A 25510-nucleotide genomic window follows, 5' to 3' on the forward strand; every position below is an offset into this window, starting at 1 on the left:
GATATAGGTCTATAGTTCTGCACATCTGTTCGACGTCCCTTCTTGAAAACGGGGATGACCTGTGCCCTTTTCCAATCCTTTGTAACGCTGCGCTCTTCTAGAGACCTACGGTACACCACTGTAAGAAAGGGGGGGGGGGGCAAGTTCCTTTGCGGACTCTGTGTAAAATCGAACTGGTATCCCATCAGGTCCAGCGGCCTTTCCTCTTTTGAGCGATTTTAATTGTTTCTCTATCCCTCTGTCGTCTAATTTCGATATCTACCATTTTGTCATCTGTACGACAATCTAGAGAAGGAACTACAGTGCAGTCTTCCTCTGTGAAATAGCTTTGGAAAAAGACATTTAGTATTTCGGCCTTTAGTCTGTTATCCTCTGTTTCAGTACCATCTTGGTTACAGAGTGTCTGGTCATTGTGTTTTGATCCACCTACCGCTTTGAGATAAGACCAAAATTTTCTTAGGATTTTCTGCCAAGTCAGTTCATAGAACTTTACTTTCGAATTCATTGAACGCCTCTCGCATAGCCCTCATCACGCTACATTTCGCTTCGCGTAATTTTTGTTTGTCTGCAAGGCTTTGGCTATGTTTATGTTTGCTGTGAAGTTCCCTTTGCTTCCGCAGCAGTTTTCTAACTCGGTTGTTGTACCACGGTGGCTCTTTTCCATCTCTTGCGATCTTGCTTGGCACATACTCATCTAACGTATATTGTACGATGGTTTTGAACTTTGTCCACTGATCCTCAACACTATCTGTACTTGAGACAAAACTTTTGTGTTGAGCCGTTAGGTACTCTGTAATCTGCTTTTTGTCACTTTTGCTAAACAGAAAAATCTTCCTACCTTTTTTAATATTTCTATTTACGACTGAAATCATCGATGCAGTAACCGCTTTATGATCGCTGATTCCCTGTTCTGCGTTAACTGTTTCAAATAGTTGGGGCTGTTTGTCACCAGAAAGTCTAATATGTTATCGCCACGAGTCGGTTCTCTGTTTAACTGCTCAAGGTAGTTTTCAGATAAAGCACTTAGAAAAATTTCACTGGTTTCTTGTCTCCCAGTCTATATCTGGCAAATTAAAATCTCCACCCAGAACTATAACATGGTGGGGAAATCTACTCGAAATATTTTCCAAATTATCCTTCAGGTGCTCAGCCACAGCAGCTGCTGAGCCAGGGGGCCTATAGAGACATCCAACTACCATGTCTGAGCCTGCTTTAACCGTGACCTTCACCCAAATTATTTCACATTTCGGATCTCCGTCAATTTCCTTCGATACTATTGTACTTCTTGTCGCTATAAACACGCCTCCCCCTTCTCTGTCCAGCCTGTCTCTGCTGTACACATTCCAATCGGAGTTTAGGATTTCATTACTGTTTACGTCTGGTTTCAGCCAACTTTCTGTCCCTAGTACTATATGGGCATTGTGACCGTTTATTAATGAGAGCAGTTCTGGGACCTTTCTATAGACGCTCCTGCAGTTTACTATTAGCACATTAATATTGTTATTCCCTGTTGCATTTTGCCCTACTCCTACCTAGCCGCGTCTCAGGAGGCATCTTGTCTGGCCTAGGGAGGCAATTCTCTAACCTAAAAAACCCACATGTGCAATCCACACGTACTCCTCTACCCTTGTAGCCGCTTCCGGCGGGTTGTGCACGCCTGACCTGTTCAGGGGGACCCTACATTCCTCCATCCGATAGCGGAGGTCGAGAAATTTGCACCCCAGATCTCCGTAGAATCGTCTGAGCCTCTGGTTTAAGCCTTCTACTCGGCTCCAAACCAGAAGACCGCGATCGGTTCTGGGAACGATACTACAAATAGTTAGCTCAGATTCTACCCCGCGAGCGAGGCTTTCCGCATTCACCAATTCCGCCAACCGCCTGTACGAACTAAGGATGACCTCTGCTATCATTGGTGCCGACACGAGCAACAATTTGCAGTCGGGTGCACCCAGTGCTCTCTACCGCCACCGGCAGGGCCTTCTCCACATCTCGGATGAGACCCCCTGGCAAGCAGACAGAGTGAACACTGGCCTTCTTCCCCGACTTTTCCGCTATTTCCCTAAGGGGCTCCATCACCCGCCTAACGTCGGAGCTCCCAATTGCTAATAAACCCCTCCACCCGTGTGCCTGCTCGGACCTTGCTGAAGGAGCGGCCACATGTCCACTCACAGGCAGAGCGGGCGATGCCACACGGTCAGCCTCCACATTGACCCTCCGCCTCGTGCGCAGCGAACGCTGCTGAACCCGCCACTCCCCTTGGGGAGAGGGTGGCCCAACCGCGCCCGGTACCCGCGAAGATGTCTCGACAGCAGGGACAGTGGGTGAGGCATGTAACACCTGGGATGTACCATGCGACGCACGAGACTCCCCACTGCCGCTACACTCGGAGGCAGCAGCCTGAAGACGGCTGACCGCGGCCATCAACACGTTCAGCTGTTCGCGAACAGTGGCCATCTCCTCCTGCGTCCGTACACAGCAGTCACACATCCTATCCACTCTAAGAAATCAATTTACTGTAGAGAGTTAATCAGCTTTTAACTAGACTGCTAATTCACTAAAGGCGGCTGATTGTTGACTAAACTGTGGTTGCTAGACACTTCTTGTAGAAAACAATTAAAATGGCACTACCTGTCTCTGGACTGTATTGAAAACAAACACTAGCACTACTGGCACTATGGTTGACAAAGGGACTCTCTCTGACTGTATTCAAAACAAACACGAAATCTATGGAACACTATTACTAGCACTCGACAATTAAAGCTTCCTAAAAGCAAAAACACACGGAAGAAGAAGTGACAAGTAAGAAAAATACAGTTAATACTTAAATTAACGTAGCTCGCTGCACAACAGACGTGAAGCAGACGGCAGTTACGACGACACTGTGTTGATAGCTCTCTCGCTCCAAGCAGGGTGTAAGAGCCTCTGGAACAGATCGTAACGTTACACTTCAGGAGGTGCAAATTAACTTCGTAACATGAATCTCCGGCAGTTAAACGTCGGGGAGCCGCCGTCCACCTACGGGGTGTTCAAAGTTGCTATTACAGCCTTCCAGTGGTAGTGGAGTGGAGTTTGTAGAGTGAGGTACGGATACTGTGTAAATTAATCATCAACCACGTGTTACATACAGGTGCTGCATTAGTGACATTTGATGCAGCACATTGACTCTAGGTTCCCCATGAGAACATTGTCATTCCGATAATCCGTTAATATGAGTGTACGGAAGTAAATTATGAGAGTTTTACTCTTGACAAACCACGAACAGATTTAAATAATATATTCTGCGACAAAACCTAGCTCGAAAATGAATCCTGGTTCACTCATTTTCGCTTTGGGAGAACCACCATCGAACAAACATGTTTAAACTGTCTCATACCAAACTATCAATATCTGCTGTAGTGAATGTTGTGCATAAATGCTGTATCCGTTTGTTGACTAATTAGCTGAAGCGAAAACTGTTTAGACTCTTTTGTACAATTTGCCTACATCTCTCGTGTACCTTTATGACTAAATATAAGTTCAGTATTGACTGGTAAGTTAACGAATTGTATTCGTGGAACAAAATGTATAAAAGCACATCCTTACATAATATTTCGAGTCATTTACACTGCAGTATAACGCCCACCAGTTATCATTCATGGGTTCCTGTAAGTCCTCAAAATACAGCAACGTGATATGACAGGGACTCATCCAGCCAAGTGCCTGGAAATTATCTTCATCCATGTCCTAACAGCGTGTTTGTTGCAGTTAGAGAATTTAGGGAGGTCTATATCACATCCAGAAAGCGCGAGATTGTGTTCACGGTCAGTTATCTTAGTGCCCAAAATATTAATAAACGCCTCACTATTATTCACAATGACTTGATGATATTTAGAGCTCACAACTGTCTGTGGCCGACACCACACGCTAAAGTAATCATTATTTCGTACCAAGTGAAATCTAGACTTACTGGCGAAAACTATGGATTTCCAGTTCTGTAGAGTTCAGATTATATTAGATCAGCTGTGTTGTTCATTCCATAGAGGTACAATGAGGAGACGCACCTAGATTTGGAGCATATTTTTCTTAGATTTGATTTCAATTCACAGATCAACAGTGATATGGTCTGGAACAAGTCAAGCACGTTAAAATTCATTTTCATTTTCAGATTAATGTAACAGTTGCCATCGGTGCCCAGATACAGGCATATTAAGGAACATTAAATAATTTCTAGCCAATCATCAACAAATAGACAAGAGTTTACAATGTTTGCTCATTTTTGTCATATTACTGCACTTAAGACGCGCAGAAGTTGATTATTACGTAGAACTCGTGTTATTTGATATTAATAATATGCAGAGTGATCCCGAACTCCTCTAGAAAAATTTAGGAATTTGTTAGGGGCATTTTGCGAGTATTTTGGTATAACGGACCCGTGGTCTCTAGTGGCTGGTTACAGGGTAATATTCGTTGTATTGCTAAAGTTACTTATATTTTTGTGAAAACACCTTTACAACAATGAAAAAGTTTGTAACATGGAACTACCAAAACGTGCTACACGAAACACAAGACTAATGCAACAATAGTCACGCGAACCAAAAGTTGTGTGACGTGCTTGCTGTCGCCGGGGGAACGGCTTCGTACAGCGTCGCGGTGCCGCTCTTCCACTGCACTCAGTGAACCTCTGCTCGAGGTGCATATCGGTCACTAAACCTATCCCTATTCCTGTGTATTGCTGATAACTTACACCTAACGCTGGCGGAAAAACAAACTAGCGACAGAGCCGAGCAGTAATGAATGCGTACGTGAGGGCGAATACTGATGCCAGCAGCAAGTACCGTCAGTGTACGGAACGAGTGTGTTTCGAACACATACAGCGCATACATTTGTAATGTTGTCCAGAAATTTTCAACCTAATACAGCAGCGAAGTTAAATGGGGTGTAGAAGTCAAACGAAATGCAATTACTGTATAACGAGCCACCGAAGGCCATAAGTGACATTTACAAAATACTTAGAAAATGTTCCTGAACAACCCCCGAAATTTTGATGGTAAATTTCTGGCTCGTTTTGTACACACCAGTTGGTTCTTCCAAGAAATTCGGTGATGGAGTAGAAAATGTTGCCGATTAGTTAGTCTTTCTGGCTCTACTAAAATAATGCATTATTAATAGCTACACTTCTTTATGATTGCTGGTAAATTACTGAAAAATGTGTGTTCCTGTTTGATGGAAACCGTTTTGGATCAAATGACAAGTCTGTAGTGTTTGTATACATTTTCTTATTCCCACCATCTAATGAACATCCTCGTGTGCCTTATAAAGGCACTGTTAAAGGTAATCTGCATTTCCATCGACCTACTATTGCATTCTTCGCAACTCAAAATGTAGATTTCATTTATCGCTATACACATTAAGGATATTATGTGAAAAACGTGAGAAGTGAAAGAGTACGATTACGTAATGCGTTGTAATTAAGAGACAACAAGGCCCTCTTTATATCGCGGACGCTGATAGCAACCGAATGGGGACAATCCCAGGCAACCAGCCATTAAGGACTAATCAGTGGCGAGTTTGTCACTTGGAGGGTATTCGCTGGTTCCGCAGTTGTAGGAACTGTCAGTACAAACTAATCAGCAGAGAGTTCGTAGCATTTGCTGGTTCCTCAGTTGCAGGAATTGCCGCTGCGACCCACTTGCAGGAAGCTATCGATTTCGCTGCGTGCAAGACGGGCGAGTCCAAAGCGGACCTATTTACGCACCTTGTATGAAGCCGGCAATCAGGAGTTCACAGCAACGAACGGGTATAGCGCCGACGGCAAGTCAAGATACAAAAATTAGTACGTAACTGTTATTAGTAAAGTAAACTTTAATTAGAACTACGATAGGAGGGGCACAGTTGGCGATGGCTGTGGGGCGTGGTGGGGTGAGAGAGCTTGCGGTTGGGTGCTAGATTCATTAGCCTCGTTAAACCGATAAAGCTGGTTCCTTCTCTCATCGATAAGGTGTACCATCGCTGTGATATTTGTATTGGGTTTTGGCCTATCACATTACCTTTTACGTCAAGGCTGCCTCAAGCTATCCAGAAAACAATATCGGGAAGGCATGTGGTTTCCGTTAGTACACTTTACGTTCGCAGCGTTAATTCAGTTACACAGTACGCCCTTTATCAGCTCTGGGAAAGGGAGCAGGTGAGCTGACGACTTTCAGGCTGATACTTTCAATATCCAATAGTCGATGACATCTGGTCTGGTCACGATTTGACCAGGAGTAGAAACCAATCTGACAGAACGATTGGTCCGATCACGATGATTTGCCCTATTTTAGTTTCCGAAAGAAACAGAAGCCTTGCTGACCCTTGTAAAATTAACAAAACCATTAATAAATTTCCATTAATACAGAAGAATAAGTATTATTCTGTCGTGGCGTACCTCATACCAGTCATTAAAACAGGATTAATTAATCCTGACCCGCCTGTGAATAGGGTACTACTTCGGCTTCATACTCCGCCGGGAGGATCCCCCAACATGTGATCCCTGTGGTGTCCAAATCAATGTACACCACATGTTTAACAAGCGTATTTTATATTTTGTGATGAGAGGGCAGAAGCAAATTCAGGTGCAGACCTGCCTCTATTTTAGCTGACGACGAGACGACAGTGGCACAGCTTTAAAATTTTTGAGTATTCACTGCACTCCAGGCTATGATTTTAGGGTGAAGATTTTAGAATGTTGCAGAGTGTGTTTTCTTTCTTAGTGATCTGAAAGTCACAGCTATCTGCTATTTTAATTCTTTCCGCTGCCTTTTCCTTTTTAGTGGAAGTTTTAGACCTGAAGCACTACATTACTGTCGTATTTGTGTGTGTGTGTGTGTGTGTGTGTGTGTGTGTGTGTGTGTGTGTGTGTGTGGTGTTGTTGTTGTGTTTTAGGACGTTTTATAATTTTGAATTCTAGCTAAGTTTTATAATTCTGTGAAATCTATTTTAACCACATTCGTCTCATAAAATTTTAGTACTGACGCTAAAGACCTTACTGTATTTGGACAAAACACATCATCATCACCAGAAGCATAAGACATCACTGCAGTACATACGGCGCATACCTCCTTCCCAACAACGAAAGAAACGCGCTGTATGTTCATATCCCAAATTAAACAATGGAAAAAATAGAAAGATTCAGTTCAGAGTTGCTGTTCAGTCTGAAAATCGTCAGCCTTAATCAATGCATCACAACACCTCCTAAACTGCTACTTTCCGGTATGTACTGGACTAATAAACGAAAAGATAGGCATCTAGTATTCTAACCAGCAAGTCCTCTGTGATTTCTATCGAAATGAGTTGTTGCGTTCCCAGAGGAAAAAAGCTCATTGAGATTTGGAGTTCACAGTTGCCATCCAATGTAACCCCAATTCCAGTGAAGCATTTGCTCAGACAACGTACAAGTGTATCGGGGACTCGCTATGTTGGTACTCACAGTTTCCTATATAAGAAGATGTACGTACAATTTCCACTAAAAAAAAAATTAAAAATTAAAAAAACTGTAACTCTGATTCTTTAAAACAGTTTGGCGCAAGATGACGGGCAACAAAGCACTCTTGAATAATTTCTATCTACAGGTTGAACGATAGTCGTTGCTGATAATTTGCCATAAAAACATGATATGCTTTTGGACAACAGTCCGCCGTAGCCGGGGTCCCTAACGAAGGACTGCGCAGTGGCGCTTGACTTGGAGGTACAGCGGTTAGAATCCTGGTGGTGCAAGGAGTTTTCACCATCAATATTTGGGCGAAAATGGGAGGGAAGGGCGTTGTGTAAAGTTTCTGATGATCAGAGATTGCACGATTGTAGTGGATTATAACCTACAATACTCCAAAGTGACCCATAGACTGATGATGCTACACTGTTGGTGGTGATCCGTCACTTTAAGCTCGCGGGGGCTTTGGTGCGGTTCGACAGGAGCAGGCAGTTCCCAATACGTTGAGAGTGTTGAGCGAAGTGAGAACTGTGTTCTATGTAGTTCTGAGCTGGTTATGTCGGAGCTAAGTGAATTCGAACGTGGGCAAATTGTCTGCGCTCATATGGTGGGTGTATCGGAATCAAGGGAACCGAAGTGTTTGGTATGGGAGAGTCACCGTATCGAAGATTTGCACCCCATACAGGGAAAGCAAGAAACATCATCCGCTAAGTCACAACGTGAACGAAAGCGTGTGTTGCGTGACCATATTGTGACAGCTGCAAAAGTCACTGCAGAACTGAACTGCGAGCTCCCAAACCCTGTCACCACCAAAACAGCACGAAGAGCGAGCTGGAATTCCAAAACCACTCATCAGTGACAGGGAAGCGGGGTACCAGAGCCATAATACCTGGACTATGGAGCAATGGAAGAATGTCATTTGGACGGATGAGTCTTGTTTCGCACTCTGGTCGAGTATACGCCTCGAGAGTGAATCACAGTGGGGATTCGGTGATGATTTGGATAGCCACGTCTTGGAATTCCATGTGCCCCACGGTTGCTCCGCAAGGTCGTATTACTGCCAAGGGTTATGTGGTCATTTTGGCTGTTCAAGTCCCCTTACAAAATAATGAAAGTGAGATAGCCTATCGCTTGCTATATTTTCACTGTCAATGCATTAAAACTGCAGCGTCAGGCATGACATTTTAATTTATTGCTTGTTTACTACTAACTCTTTTCGCCACACAATTTGCAGACAGTATCGACATACGCTACTGAATGTGCCTGCAAAATTATAGCATTGTACGACGTACACTTCAGGAGATATGATGTCAAAAACATTGAGATGCGTGAGAAACTAGCTTTTCTTAACCCTTGGTGTTCTAACAATGCGAAAAAAATATAATTTTAAAATTTTTCACAAAATTAATCGTTATTATCACAGTAAACGATGAATACAAGAATAACTTTGCAAAAAGTAAACAATCAGTTGTTTTGAAGAGGTGATTTCACTTTGGAACCACTAGGACATATTGGTTTCATGCATTACATTTGAAAGCAAATTGGCTTTATTCCTCGACACAATCCTACATATCGAATCTTCCATGAACTCATAATTCCTAGAACAAATTGTAGTTATAAATAACGAATAAAAATCGGCCTAAAATTAATAAGATCTGTATCAAAACTGCATACTGCCCAGTTGTTTCAGTTCGAAACCACTCATAAAAGCAGTGTCCACACTGAAATATATGTTGCAATAATATCAGATATACTAAGTTTCACTGTTAATGATCTCGTCAATATGGCCACTATAAATAAAATCGCATGTCAAATCTCCTACAGTCAGAGTCGACTATTAATATCCGTTGTTTCATAATGAGAGCACTTAATGACTTTTAACAAACTCTAAACATGGTTATAGGGTTGTGCGTCTTCAACCATAAAGGTTTTAGATGTTTAACATCAAACATTTAACACATTAATCAGTGCTCTCAACCAATTTTATAAATGGCAGTTCGATTCTTTAAAGAACATGGAGGAGCGGTTACTGATGTCCTCTATCACTGGTGGGCAAACAGCACAGCATCTAGCATATTATCCATCTCTTGTCCCACTCTGGTACAAGATCCGATCAGCAGCAAGAAACGTGATTGAATTAGGATGATGTCTGCTTGGAACTTATGGTGGTACATCAGTTCGACGTTTATGGCTCTACTTCCTGTCACAACATAAATGAAACGCTTGTCTGCTAGCTGAATGTTCGACCACCAGATAATAACTCCACGGTGCCAACTCTGTCTGTGTACTCTTATAGTTGCCTCATAACATTTCTTGTTTTTTAAAGTGCCAGTGGTTGATAATGGGAGCAAGAGTAAAGAAAAGTAAAGACACGTTCATTGCCTTTGTCGACCTGGAAAAAGCGTTCGAAATGTAAAATAGTTCAAGATGTTCTAAATTCTAAGAAAAACGGGTTTCAAGTATAGGGAAATACAGGCAACATACAGTGTGTACAAGAACCAAGAGGGAACAGTAAGACCGGACCAAGGACGAAGTGCTCGAATTAGAAAGGGTGTAAGGCAAAAACTTGGGAAATTTGTGGTAAGGTCTTATGGGACCAAACTGCTGAGGTCATCGGTCCCTAAGTTTACACACTACTTAACCGAGCTTTAACTAACTTACACTAAGGACAACACACACACCCAGGCCCTAGGGAGGACCCGAACCTCCGACGGGGAGGAGCTGCGCGTACCGTGACAAGGCGCCCAAGACCGCTCGGTTACAACGCGTGGCAGGTGTAAGTCAAGGGTGTAGTCTTTCACCCCTACTTTACAATCAGTACTTCAAAGAAGCAATGATGGAAATGAAATAAAGGTTCAAGTGTGGCATTACAATTCAGGGTAGAAGGATGTCAATGATACGATTCGCCAATGACATTGCGATCGTCAGTGAAAGTTAAGAAGAATTACAGGATGTGTTGAATAGAATCAACAGTCTAATCAATACAGAATATGGACTGAGAGTAAATCGTAGAAAAACGAAAGTAATGAGAAGTAGAAGAATAGAGAACAGCGAGAAACTTAACATCAGAATTGGAGATCACGAAGTCGTTGAAGTTAAGGAATTCTACTCCCTAAGCAGCGAAATAACCAATGATGGACAGTGTAAAGAGGACTTAAAAAGCAGACTAGCACTGGCAGAAAGGGCATTCTTGGCCAAGAGAACTCTACTAGTATCAAACATTGCTCCTAATTTGATGAAGAAATTTCTGAGAATGGACGTTTGGAATACAGCTTTGTATGGTAGTGAGACTTCGACTATCAGAAAACCGGAGCAGAAGAGAATCGAAGCCTTTGATATGTGGTGCTAGAGAAGAATGTTGAAAATTAGGTGAACTGATAAGGAATGAGGAGGTTCTCCACACAATCGGCGGAACATATGGAAAACACTAACAAGAAGAAGGGACATGAGGTTAGGACATATATTCACATATAAGGGAATAACTTGCATGGTACTAGAGGGGTATATAGAGGGTAAAAACTATAGAGGAAGGCTGAGTGCCAGCTGCATGTGTTTCTCTCGAAAGATAAAGCAGTGCTTCTGATCGTTCTTACACATTGCTGCACAATCACTATAACGCTACATTTGCTCTACACGTTTTTGAATGGCAGTTTCCTCTCTCAAAAGAAAGGAGGAAGGAAACCAGGAAGAAATAAAGTTAAAGAGGTCATTAAGACAGAATCCAAACTCGGACTGCGCAAGGATAGGGGTTAAAAACAACGAGTGCATGTTTTCGAGAACATATCACATCCGTGCATCTCAGGTGTTTTAGGGAAACAATAAACAACTCAATTCGAGAATGTCTTTTGGGGATCTTATTACTGCTCCTCTCAAAATGTACTCCAATGCTAACCGCTGCGCTGCCTCGCCTAATTTTACCTCTAAGTGCATGATTCTTTGTAAGTATCTCTGGGATTTCGGAAGACGACTGGAGGAGAGAGGGGAGGGGACTACAGGACATACAGCAAATAGATACGTAACAGTCGATAGAGGATCCCTCCAAGTTTTTAACTCACCTTGCAGGTTTTCAATATGGCCAACGTCTGTGACGTGGCAAAAATCAATACGTGTGTGCAATTTATTAAAGTCTCTGACAGGAGTTGCCCAGGAAGGCGCGACAGTAACTCATTTTGAAAATCAGATCACTGTGTTGTCTGTCTGCAAACGTGAACGAATTCGATGGGAAAACACGAAGCACGATTTGTTTACGTGTCCTGGCACCCCTACCCTCCACTGGCGTGTATCATGGCGCGTATTACGAATCTAAACTTGGATAAATGCTCTGTCCAGTCATATGTGTCACTTTCTGCACATCTTGTCGGTTCCAAGCAGTCGTCTTCTGAAACCTTGGAGGTACTTATGAACAGCCCTGTACTTACACTTAGTTGAACCCTCTCCCTTCTAACCACCTCACTCGGTTTGATAACTAGGTAAGGTGCAATCTTTACATAAGTTTTGAGCATCGAATACACAGAAGTGCCGCAACATGACGTGGCATGGACCCGAATAATGTCTGAAGTAGTGCTGCAGGGAAGTGACACCACGAATTCTGCAGCGGTGCTCATAAATTCGCAAGAGTACGAGGGGTGGAGGTCTCTTCTGAACAGCACGTTGCAAGGTGATCCAGACCTGCTCAATAATGTTCATATCTGGGGAGTTTGGTTGCCACGGAAGTGTTTAAACTCAGAAGAGTGTTGTTGGAGCAATTCTGTAGCAATTCTGGATGTGTGGGGTGTCGCATTGCGTTGCTGGAATTACCCAAGTCCGTCGGAATGCGCAGTGGACATGAATGGATGCAGGTGATCAGACAGGATGCTTATGTACGTGTCACCTGTCAGAGTCGTATATAGATGTGTCAGGGGTCCAATATCGCTCCAACTGCACAAGCCCCACACCATTACAGAGCCTCCACCAGCTTGAGCAGTCCTCTATTGACATGCATTACCTCTAAGAGAACGGTCTACTGTCACACAGTTAGCACACATTTAGAAAACATCGTACTTGTTAAACGCAACTAGCCCCTTACTCACACGAAGTGTCTCCATACCCATACACGTTCATCAGCACGATAAAATTTGAACAGAGGCTCGTCCCACCAGGCAACATGTTTCCTGTCACCAACAGTCCAATGTCGGTGTTGACGGGTCCAGGCGAGGCGTAAAGCTATTTGTCGTCCAGTCATCAAGGGTACACTAGGGGGCCTTCGGATCCGGAAGCTCATATCGATGATGTTTCGTTGAGTGGTTCTCACGCTGACGCTTGTTGATGGCCCAGCACTGAAACCTGCAGCAGTTTGCGGAAGGGTTGCACTTATGCCAAGTTGAACGATTCTCTCCACATCTACATCTACGTGATTACTCTGCTATTCACTTAAAGTGCCTGCAGAGGGTTCAATGAACCACCTTCAAGCTGTCCCTCTAACGTTCCACTCTCGAATGGCGTGCGGGAAAAACAAGCACTTAAATTTTTCTGTGTGAGCCCTGATTTCTCTTATTTTATCGTGATGATCATTTCTCCCTATGTAGGTGGGTGCCAACACAATGCTTTCGCAATCGGAGGAGAAAACTGGTGATTAAAGTTTCATGAGAAGACCTCGTCGCAACTAAAAACGCCTTTGTTTTAATGATGGCTACTCCAATTCACGTATCATGTCTGTGACACTGTCTCCCCTATTTCGCGATAATACAAAACGAGCTGCCCTTCTTTGTACTTTTTCGATGTCATCCGTCAGTCCCACCTGATGCGCATCCCACACCGCACAGAAATACTCCAGAATAGGGCGGACAACCATGGTTTAAGCAGTCTCTTTAGTAGACCTATTGCACCTTCTAAGTGTTCTGCCAATGAATCGCAGTCTTTGGTTTGCTCTACCCACAACATTATCTATGTAATCGTTCCAATTTAGGTTATTTGTAACTGTAATCCCTAAGTATTTAGTAGAATTTACAGCCTCCAGTTTTTCGTGACTTATCGCCTAATCGAAATTTAGCGGATTTCTTTTAGTATTCATGTGAATAACTTCACACTTTTCTTTATTCAGGATCAGTTGCCACTTTTCGTACCATACAGATATTGTATCTAAATCATTTTGCAATTCTTTTTGGTCATCTGATGACTTTACAAGACGGTTAATGACAGCATCATCTGCAAACAATCTAAGACCGCTACTTAGATTGTCTCCTATGTCGTTAATATAGATCAGGAACAATAGAAGGTCTCTAACACTTCCTTCGGGAACGCCGGATATTACTTCTGTTTTACACGATAACTTTCCGTCTTTTACCACGTACTGTGACCTTTCTGACAGGAAGTCACGAATCCAGTCGCACAAAAATGGCTCTGAGCACTATGGGACTTAACATCTATGGTCATTAGTCCCCAGTCGCACAACTGAGGCGATATTCCATAGGCACGCCATTTGGTTAGAAGACGCTTGTGAGGAACCGTGTCGAAAGCCTTCTTCAAATCTAAAATATGGACTCAATTTGACATCCACTGTCGATAGCACTCATTACTTCATGAGTATAAAGAAATAGTTGTGTTTAGCAAGAACGATATTCTTTGAATCCGTGCTGACTATGTGTCAATAAATCGTTTTCTTCGAGGTACTTCATAATGTTCGAATACAGTATATGATCCAAAACCCTACTGCAAATCCAAGTTAGTGATACGGGCCTGTAATTCAGCGGATTACTCCTACTTCCCATTTTGGGTATTGGTGTGACTTGATCAATTTTCCAGTCTTTAGGTACGAATGTTTCTGTGAGCGTGTGGTTGTATATAATTGCTAAATATGGGGCTGTTTTATCAGCATATTCTGAGAGGAACCTGACTGGTATACAGTCTGGACCGGAGGCCTTGGCTTTATTAAGTGATTTAAGCTGAATTGTTACACCGAGAATATACACTTCTGTTTCTCATCTTGGCAGTTGTTCTTGATTGGAATTCAGGAATATTTACTTCGTCTTCTTTGGTGAAGGAGTTTCAGAAAACTGTGTTTAATAACTTTGCTTTAGTGGCACAATCATCAGTGACTTCACTGTTGTTATTCCGCAGTGAAGGTATTGATTGCGTCTTGCCACTGGTGTGCTTTATGTATATCCAGAATCTCTTTTCTGCCAGATGTCCGGACAGAATTTCGTTGTGGAAATTATTAAAAGAATCTCGGATTGAAGTACGCGCTATATTCCGAACTGCCGCAAAACTTTGCCAGCCTTGAGGATTTTACGTTCTTTTAAATTTGGCATGCTTTTTTCGCTGCTTCTGCAACAGTGATCTGACCCGTTTTGTGTACCATGGAGGATCAGTACCATCACTTATTAATTTATATGGTATATATCACTCAACTGCTGTCGATACTATCTCTTTGAAATCATTCCACACCTTTTCTACATGATCAGATCGGAAGGAGTGAAGACTACCTCTCAAAAAGGCATTAAAAGCAATTTTATCAGCTTTTTAAATAGATATACTTTGCGTTTCTTTTTTATGGTTGTAGGTGTTACGGCATTCAGCCTAGCAGCGACTGCCTTGTGGTCGCTAATCCCTGATTCGTCACGATATTCATTATTTGTCCAGGATTATTTGTTGCTAAGAGGTCAAGTATGCTTTCACAACCATTTATGCTTCGAGTGGGCTCATGAACTAATTGTTCAAAATAATTTTCTGAGAAAGTATTCAGTACAATTTCGGATCATGTTTTATCCTTGCCGCCGGCTCTAAACGGATAATTTTTCCAGCAAATCGAGGGTAGATTGAAGTCCTCACCAACTATAATTGTATGAGCGGGGTACTTATTTGAAATGAGACTCAAGTTTTCTTTAAAATGTTCGGCAACTATATCTTCTGAGTCGGAGGGTCGGTAAAAGGATCCAATTAATAGTTTAGTCCGATTGTCAGGTATAACCTCTACCGATACTATTTCGCAGGAACTATCAACTTCAATTTCACTACAAGGCAAGCTACTTCTGACAGCAATAATCTATGCTTTCTGAACATTGTTAGATCGTTTGAAAAAAATTCGGCTGAACGTATTTCCGGCTTTATCTAGCTTTCTGTACATATAACTATTTGAGCTTCAGTGCTTTCTGTTAGGACTTGGAGCTCCGGTTCTTTCCCACCACAGTTACGACAATTTACAACTACAGTACCGATCAGTTCAACAACTACCTTACTGTGTTTTACCTGCCCCCTTTCAGACGAACGCCTTTTCTGTGGTTCCCTAACACCCTCTAACCTAAAAAAAAACCGCCCAGTCCCTTCCACACAGACCCCGCTACCCGTGCAGCCGCCGCCTGTATGTAGTGGACTCCTTACCTAATAAGCGGAAACCGGAAACCCACCACCCCAGAGTCAATGAATATCCGTTTATCATATGCATTTCTTCTTGGTGTAGCAATTCTAATGGCCAGTAGTTTGTATAACAAACGAACGGTGCACTCGCCTTATTAGCAGCAGGAACACGAGAAGCTCTGTCTCTGACGATCTATCCGACACTCTTCAATCGTCGTTCATCTACATCTACATCTACATTTATACTCCGCAAGCCACCCAACTGTGTGTGGCGGAGGGCACTTTACGTGCCACTGTCATTACCACCCTTTTCTGTTCCAGTCGCGTATGGTTCGCGGGAAGAACGACTGTCTGAAAGCCTCCGTGCGCGCTCGAATCTCTCTAATTTTACATTCGTGATCTCCTCGGAAGGTATAAGTAGGGGGAAGCAATATATTCGATACCTCATCCAGAAACGCACCCTCTCCAAACCTGGCGAGCAAGCTACACCGCGATACAGAGCGCCTCTCTTGCAGAGTCTGCACTTGAGTTTGCTAAACATCTCCGTAACGCTATCACGGTTACCAAATAATCCTGTGACGAAACGCGCCGCTCTTCCTTGGATCTTCTCTATCTCTTCCGTCAACCCGATCTGGTACGGATCCCACACTGATGAGCAATACTCAAGTATAGGTCGAACGAGTGTTTTGTAAGCCACCTCCTTTGTTGATGGACTACATTTTCTAAGGACTCTCCCAATGAATCTCAACCTGGTACCCGCCTTACCAACAATTAATTTTATATGATCATTCCACTTCAAATCGTTCGGCAAGCATACTCCTAGATATTTTACAGAAGTAACTGCTACCAGTGTTTGTTCCGCTATCATGTAATCATACAATAAAGGATCCTTCTTTCTATGTATTCGCAGTACATTACATTTGTCTATGTTAAGGGTCAGTTGCCATTCCCTGCACCAAGTGCCTATCCGCCGCAGATCTTCCTGCATTTCGCTACAATTTTCTAATGCTGCAGCTTCTCTGTATACTACAGCATCATCCGCGAAAAGCCGTATGGAACTTCCGACACTATCTACTAGGTCATTTATATATATTGTGAAAAGTAATGGTCCCATAACACTCCCCTGTGGCACGCCAGAGGTTACTTTAACGTCTGTAGACGTCTCTCCATTGATAACAACATGCTGTGTTCTGTTTGCTAAAAATTCTTCAATCCAGCCACACAGCTGGTCTGATATTCCGTAGGCTCTTACTTTGTTTATCAGGCGACAGTGCGGAACTGTATCGAACGCCTTCCGGAAGTCAAGGAAAATAGCATCTACCTGGGAGCCTGTATCTAATATTTTCTGGGTCTTATGAACAAATAAAGCGAGTTGGGTCCCACACGATCGCTGTTTCCGGAATCCATGTTGATTCCTACAGAGTAGATTCTGGGTTTCCAAAAACGACATGGTACTCGAGCAAAAAACATGTTCTAAAATTCTACAGCAGATCGATGTCAGACATATAGGTCTATAGTTTTGCGCATCTGCTCGACGACCCTTCTTGAAGACTGGGACTACCTGTTCTCTTTTCCGGCCGGCCGGTGTGGCCGTGCAGTTCGAGGCGCTTCAGTCTGGAACCGCGTGTCCGCTACGGTCGCTGGTTCGAATCCTGCCTCGGGCATGGTTGTGTGTGATGTCCTTAGATTAGTTAGTCGGGTCTGTTTGTTATCAGTAGGTCCAAGATGTCATCTCCACGAGTCGGTTCTCTGTTTAATTGCTCGAGATAATTTTCGGATAGTGCACTCAGTATAATGTCACTCGATGCTCTGTCCCTACCACCCGTCCTAAACATCTGAGTGTCCCAGTCTATGTCTGGTAAATTGAAATCTCCACCTAAGACTATAACATGCTGAGAAAATTTATGTGAAATGTATTCCAAATTTTCTCTCAGTTGTTCTGCCACTAACGCTGCTGAGTCGGGAGGTCGGTAAAAGGAGCCAATTATTAACCTAGCTCGGTTGTTGAGTGTAACCTCCACCCATAATAATTCACAGGAACTATCCACTTCTACTTCACTACAGGATAAACTACTACTAACAGCGACAAACACGCCACCACCGGTCGCATGCAATCTATCCTTTCCAAACACCAACTGTGCCTTTGTAAAAATTTCGGCAGAATTTATCTCTGGCTTCAGCCAGCTTTCTGTACCTATAACCATTTCAGCTTCGGTGCTTTCTATCAGCGCTTGAAGTTCCGGTACTTTACCAATGCAGCTTCGACAGTTTACAATTACAATACCGATTGCTGCTTGGTCCCCGCATGTCCTAACTTTGCCCCGCACCCTTTGAGGCTGTTGCCCTTTCTGTACTTGCCTGAGGCCATCTAACCTAAAAAAACGCCCAGTCCACGCCACACAACCCCTGCTACCCGTGTAGCCGCTTGCTGCGTGTAGTGGACTCCTGACCTATCCAGCGGAACCCGAAACCCCACCACCGTATGGCGCAAGTAGAGGAATCTGCAGCCCACACGGTCGCAGAACCGTCTCAGTCTCTGATTCAGACCCTCCACTCGGCTCTGTACCAAAGGTCCGCAGTCAGTCCTGTTGACGATGCTGCAGATGTTGAGCTCTGCTTTCATCCCGCTAGCGAGACTGGCAGTCTTCACCAAATCAGATAGCCGCCGGAAACCAGAGAGGATTTCCTCTGATCCATAGCGACACACATCATTGGTGCCGACATGAGCGACCACCTGCAGATGGGTGCACCCTGTACCCTTCATGGCATCTGGAAGGACCATTTCCACATCTGGAATGACTCCCCCCGGTATGCACACGGAGTGCACATTGGTTTTCTTCCCCTCTCTTGCTGCCATATCCCTAAGGGGGCCCATTACGCGCCTGACGTTGGAGCTCCCAACTACCAGTAAGCCCACCCTCTGCGACCGCCCGGATCTTGCAGACTGAGGGGCAACCTCTAGAACAGGACAAGCAGCCATGTCCGGCCGAAGATCAGTATCAGCCTGAGACAGCGCCTGAAACCGGTTCGTCAGACAAACTGGAGAGGCCTTCCGTTCAGCCCTCCGGAATGTCTTTCGCCCCCTGCCACACCTCGAGACGACCTCCAACTCTACCACAGGTGAGGGATCAGCCTCAATGTGGGCAGTATCCCTGGCAGCCACAGTCGTAGCCCGATCTGGGGATGCGTGGGACGAGCTGGCCGTCCCATACAAACGCCCATCCGGACCCCCACAGTGATGCCCATTGGCAACAGCCTCAAGCTGTGTGACCAAAGCCAACACTGCCTGAAGCTGGGAGCGAAGGGATGCCAACTCAGCCTGCATCCGAACACAGCAGTTGCAGTCCCTATCCATGCTAAAAACTGTTGTGCAAAGAACGTCTGAACTAACGTACAGAGAGCACAAACAAATCGACACAAAATTTAAACGGTTATTAAAATACAAGATTGCCTAGTATATGCAGTAATGCTGCTACTTGCGCACTGCTGACACACTGCCCGGCGGCGGAAGGAGACTACGCGATTATACACTATTCAGGTACTAAAACGCGATGCTACAACTCTCAAATACTATAATACGCCCGAAATTTGTGAATTAAACAATGCAAGTACCAAAAACACGCAAAGAAATTAAGAATTAAACTATGTAACAAATAACTGAGCTGGGAGTATACGACTTTCTGCTGGCAGCTGCTCATCTAACGGCGGCAGGGAGCACACTGGCTGTGACCAACCGACACTGGCCGTTCAAAACAAAAACAGAAGACAGACGACTACGCGAATTTACACTATTCAGGTACTAAAACGCGATGCTACAACTCTCAAATGCTATAATACGCCCGAAATTTATGAATTAAACAATGCAAGTACCAAAAACACCCAAAGAAATTAAGAATTAAACTATGTAAGAAATAACTGAGCTAGGAGTATACGACTTTCTGCTGGTAGCTGCTCATCTAACGGCGGCAGGGAGCACACTGGCTGTGACCAACCGACACTGGCCGTTCAAAACAAAAACAGAAGACAGACGACTACGCGAATTTACACTATTCAGGTACTAAAAAGCGATGCTACAACTCTCAAATACTATAATACGCCCGAAATTTATGAATTAAACAATGCAAGTACCAAAAACACGCAAATAAATTAATTAAACTATGTAATAAATAAGTGAGCTAGGAATATACGACTTTCTGCTGGCAGCTGCTTATCCAACGGCAGCAGAGAGCACACCGTTGGTGCCGTTCTGGTAGGATCTTTTCCCGGTCACAGCGATTTCGGAGATTTCATGTTTTACCGGATTCCTGATATTCACGGTACACTCGTGAAACAGTCGTACGGGAAACTCCCTACTTCATCGCTACCTCGGAGATGGTGTGTCCCACCGCTCGTGCGCTGAAAATAACACCACGTTCAAACTACTTAAATCTTGATAACCTGCCATTTAGCAGCAGTAACCGATCTAACAACTGCGGTAGACACTTTTATTATATGGGCGTTGCCGACCGCAGTGCCGTATTCTCCCCATTTAAATATCTTTGTATTTGAATGCACTAGTTTCTCTAGCGATTCAGTGTAGTTGCATTTTAAAAAACAAATATAGTAAGAACAAAGTTTTTGCTGTTGACAGATGAGGCCCTGGAGGAGCTGATCGAGGAAGTGGTGCGCGCGAGCAACAGAGGCGTTTCCGCAGCCAAGAATGCTTCTGGAGAACCCAACTGGAGCTTTGGACAGTCGCTTTTCTTCTCCAGCACCGTCGTCACCACCATCGGTCAGTATACGTAGTTATTTGGCCACACATGGCGTGCTGTAGTTTAAAATGCTTGGTACACTAAACGAGTCAGAAGACAGTTACAGAAACAACGAAAAAAGCATAACAAATTTAAACCAATGCAAAATCAACAAGATTTGCCATCTTACAGAAGGTCGAAATTCAGCGAGGACCTCAATGTGAGATGCTTATAATAGTTTCCACGACAAAACTTTGTCTCGAAACCTGGAAGAAAATCCAAAGAGATTCTGGTCGTATGTAACGTCTGCTAGTGGCAAGACACAATCAATGTCAATTAACATACTATCAATGATAGTGCAGAGTTACTAAACACTGCCTTCCGAAGTTCCTTCACCAAAGAAGACGTAGAAAATATTCCAGAACTCGAATCAAGAACAGCTGCCAACATGAGTAACTTAGAAACTGATATATTCGGAGTAGTGCAGCAATTTAAATCACTTAGTAAAAATAAGTCTTCCGGTCGAGACTGTATGCCAACTAGGTTCCTTTCATATTATGCTGATGCAATAGCATCAGACATAACAATCATATACAACAGCTCGCTCGACGAAAGACTGCACCCAAAGATTGGAAAGTTGCACAGGTCACACCAATATTCAAGAAAGGCAGTAGGAGTAATTTACTATATTACGTACCCATATCATTAACATCAATATGCAGCAGGATTTTGGAACATATATTGTATTCCAACATTGTGAATAACCTCAAAGAGAACGGTCTACTGACACACAGTCAGCAATGATTTAGAAAACATTGTTCTTGTGAAACGCAACTAGCCCTTTACTCACACGAAGCGTTGACTACTATTGACAAGGGATTTCAAACTGATTCCGTATTTTTGGATTTCCAGAAGTCGTTTGACACTGTACCTCACAAGCGGCTTATCATCAAATTGCTTGCTTATGGAATATCGTCTCATTTGTTGTTGTTGTCTTCAGTCCAGAGACTGGTTTGATGCAGCTCTCCATGCTACTCTATCCTGTGCAAGACTCTTCATCTCCGAATAACTACTGAAACCTATATCTCTAACGTCGATCAGTTGTAGAATTTTGGAACACGTATTGTGTTCGAGTATAATGACTTTTCTGGAGACAAGAAATCTACTCTGTAGGAATCAGCATGGGTTTCGAAAAAGACGGTCATGTGAAACCCAGCTCGCGCTATTCGTCCACGAGACTCAGAGGGCCATAGACTCGGGTTCACAGGTAGATGCCGTGTTTCTTGACTTCCGCAAGGCGTTCGATACAGTTCCCCACAGTCGTTTAATGAACAAAGTAAGAGCATATGGACTATCAGACCAATTGTGTGATTGGATTGAGGAGTTCCTAGATAACAGGACGCAGCATGTCATTCTCAATGGAGAGAAGTCTTCCGAAGTAAGAGTGATTTCAGGTGTGCCGCAGGGGAGTGTCATAGGACCGTTGCTATTCACAATATACATAAATAACCTTGTGGATGACATCGGAAGTTCACTGAGGCTTTTTGCGGATGATGCTGTGGTGTATCGAGAGGTTGTAACAATAGAAAATTGTACTGAAATGCAGGAGGATCTGCAGCGAATTGACGCATGGTGCAGGAAATGGCAATTGAATCTCAATGTAGACAAGTGTAATGTGCTGAGAATACACAGAAAGATAGATCCTTTATCATTTAGCTACAAAATAGCAGGTCAGCAACTGGAAGCAGTTAATACCATAAATTATCTGGGAGTACGCATTAGGAGTGATTTAAAATGGAATGATCATATAATGTTGATCGTCGGTAAAGCAGATGCCAGACTGAGATTCATCGGAAGAATCCTAAGGAAATGGAATCCGAAAACAAAGGAAGTAGGTTACAGTACGCTTGTTCGCCCACTGCTTGAATACTGCTCAGCAGTGTGGGATCCGTACCAGATAGGGTTGATAGAAGATATAGAGAAGATCCAACGGAGAGCAGCGCGCTTCGTTACAGGATCATTTAGTAATCGCGAAAGCGTTACGGAGATGATAGATAAACTCCAGTGGAAGACTCTGCAGGAGAGACGCTCAGTAGCTCGGTACGGGCTTTTGTCAAAGTTTCGAGAACATACCTTCACCGAAGAGTCAAGCTGTATATTGCTCCCTCCTACGTATATCTCGCGAAGAGACCATGAGGATAAAATCAGAGAGATTAGAGCCCACACAGAGGCATACCGACAATCCTTCTTTCCACGAACAATACGAGACTGGAATAGAAGGGAGAACCGATAGAGGTACTCAAGGTACCCTCCGCCACACACCGTCAGGTGGCTTGCGGAGTATGGATGTAGATGTAGATGTAGATGTAGAATCTGCTTGGTGTATTCATCTCTTGGTCTCCCTCTACGATTTTTACCCTCCATGCTTCCCTCCAGCACTAAGTTGGTGATCACTTGATGCCCCAGAACGTGTCCTACCAACCGATCCCTTCTTCTATTCAAGTTGTGACACAAATTCCTCTTCTCAACAATTCTATTCAGTGCCTCCTCATTAGTTACGTGATCTACCCATTCTTCTGTAGCACCTCATTTCGAAAGATGCCATTCTCTTCTTGCCTAAACTATTTATCGTCCATGTTTCATTTCCATACAAATACTTTCATAAAAGACTTCCTGACCTTTAAATATACACTCGATGTTACACAAAAAAAATGAGTATGGCATTGTTGGCCGGGAGGCCCCAACCGGGTAAGTTCGACCATCAAATGCAAGACTTACTTCAGTCGACGCCACATTGGGCGACTTGCGTGCCGGTGATGAGGCTGAAATGATGATGAGGACAACACGACACCCAGTCCACGAGCAGAGAGACCCTCCAACCCGGCCGGGAATCGAACCCGGGCCCACTGCATGGGAGGCAAGCACGTTACCACCCAGCTAAGCAGGTAGACTCGATGTTACAAATTTCTCTTCTTCAGAAACGCCTTCCTTGCCATAGCCAGTCTACATTTTATATCCTCCCTACTTCGACAGTCATCAGTTATTTTGCTTCCCAAATAGCAAAACTCATTTACTACTTTCAGTGTCTTATTTCCTAATCTATTTCCCTCAACATCACCTGATTTAATTCGACTACATTCCATTATCCTCGTTTTGCATTTGTTGATGTTGATCTTATATCCTCCTTTCAAGAGACAGTCCATTCCGCTCAGTTGCTCTTCCAGGTCCTTTTTTGTGTCTGACAGAATTACAGTGTCGTCGGCAAACCTCACAATTTTTATTTCTTCTCCATGGATATTAATTCCTACTCCGAATTTTTCTTTTGTTTCCTTCACTGCTTGCTCAATATACAGATTGAATAACATCGGGGAGAGGCTACAACCCTGTCTCACTCCCTTCCCAACCACTGCTTCCCTTTCATGTCCCTCGACTCTTATAACTGCCATCTGGTTTCTGTACAAGTTGTAAATAACCTTTCACTCCCAGTATTTTACCCCTGCCACCTTCAGAATTTGAAACAGAGCATTTCAATCAACATTGTTAAAAGCTTTCTCTAAGTCTACAAATGTTAGAAACGTAGGTTTGCCTTTCCTTAACCTATCTTCTAAGATAAGTCGTATGGTCAGTATTGACTCACGTGTTCCAACATTTCTACGGAATCCACACTGATCTTCCCCGAGGTGGGCTTGTACAAGTTTTTCCATTTGTCTATAAAGAATTCGTCTTAGTATTTTGCAACCGTGACTTATTAAACTAATAGTTCGGTAATTTTCACACCTGTCAGCACCTGCTTTCTTAGGGATTGGAATTATTATGTTCATCTTTAAGTCTGAGGGTATTTCGCTCGTCTCATACATCTCGCTCACCAGATGGAAGAATTTTGTCAGGGCTGGCTCTCCCAGTTCTATCGGTAGTTCTAATGGAATGTTGTCTACTTCGGGGGCCTTGTTTCGACTCAGGTCTTTCAGTGCTCTGTCAAATTCTTCACACAGTACCATATCTCCCACTTCATCTTCATCTACGTCCTATTCCATTTCCATAACATTGCCCTCAAGTGCATCACCCTTAAATAGACCCTTTCTGCTTTCCCTTCGTTGCTTAGGACTGATTTTTCATCTGAGCTCTTCATACTCATACAGGTGATTCTCTTTTCTCCAAGGATCTCTTTAATTTTCCTGTGAGCAGTATTTATGTTACCGCTAGTGATACATGCTTCTACATCCTTTCATTTGTCCTCGAGCCATCCAGGCTTAGCCATTTTACACTCCCTGTTGATCTCATTTTTGAGACGTTTGCTTTCCTTTACGCCTGCTTCATTTACTGCATTTTTTTATTTTCTCCTTTCATCAATTAAATTCAGTATCTCTTCTGTTACCCAAGGATTTCTGGTAGCCCTCGTCTTTTTACCTACTTGATCCTCTGCTGCCTTCACTATTTCATCCCTCAAAGCTACCCATTCTTCTTCTACTGTATTTCTTTCCTCCATTCCTGTCAATTGTTCCCTTACGCTCTCCCTGAAACTCTCTACAACCTCTGGTTTAGTCAGTTTATCCAGGTCCCATCTCCTTAAATCCCCACCTTGTTGCAGTTTCTTCAGTTTTAAGCTACAGTTCATAACAAGTAGATTGTGGTCATAGCCCACATCTGCTCCTGGAAATGTCTTACAATTTAAAACCTGGTTCCTAAATCTCTGTCTTACCATGAAACCTTCCAACGTCTCCAGGCCTCTTCCACGTATACAACCTTCATTCATGATTCTTAAGCCATGTGTTAGCTATAATTGAATTATGCCCTATGCATAATTATACAATTCAGCTTCCTCCTTCATTCTTTACCCCCAGTCCTTTTCCTTCTCTTCCTTTACCTACAATCGAATTCTAGTCCCCCGTGACTATTATATTTTCGTCTCCCTTAACTATCTGAATAATTTCTTTTATCGCATCATACATTCTTCAATCTCTTCATTATCTGCAGAGCTACTAGGCATATAAGCTTTCACTGCTGT

The 25510-nt window shown here is 43.4% G+C and overlaps 1 protein-coding gene across 1 annotated transcript in view; it reads left to right on the top strand.

The window, feature by feature from the left end:
* LOC124555632 (potassium channel subfamily K member 1-like) overlaps positions 1–25510 on the top strand; it is a 216669-nt gene that overhangs the window by 147660 nt on the left and 43499 nt on the right. Inside the window, exon 2 of the mRNA XM_047129607.1 lies at positions 20406–20546. Within this exon, the coding sequence (XP_046985563.1) occupies positions 20406–20546 (141 nt within the window). The remainder of the gene's footprint in view (positions 1–20405; positions 20547–25510) is intronic.

The sequence above is a fragment of the Schistocerca americana genome, chromosome X (genome assembly GCF_021461395.2).
Source record: "Schistocerca americana isolate TAMUIC-IGC-003095 chromosome X, iqSchAmer2.1, whole genome shotgun sequence".
NCBI lineage: Eukaryota > Metazoa > Arthropoda > Insecta > Orthoptera > Acrididae > Schistocerca > Schistocerca americana.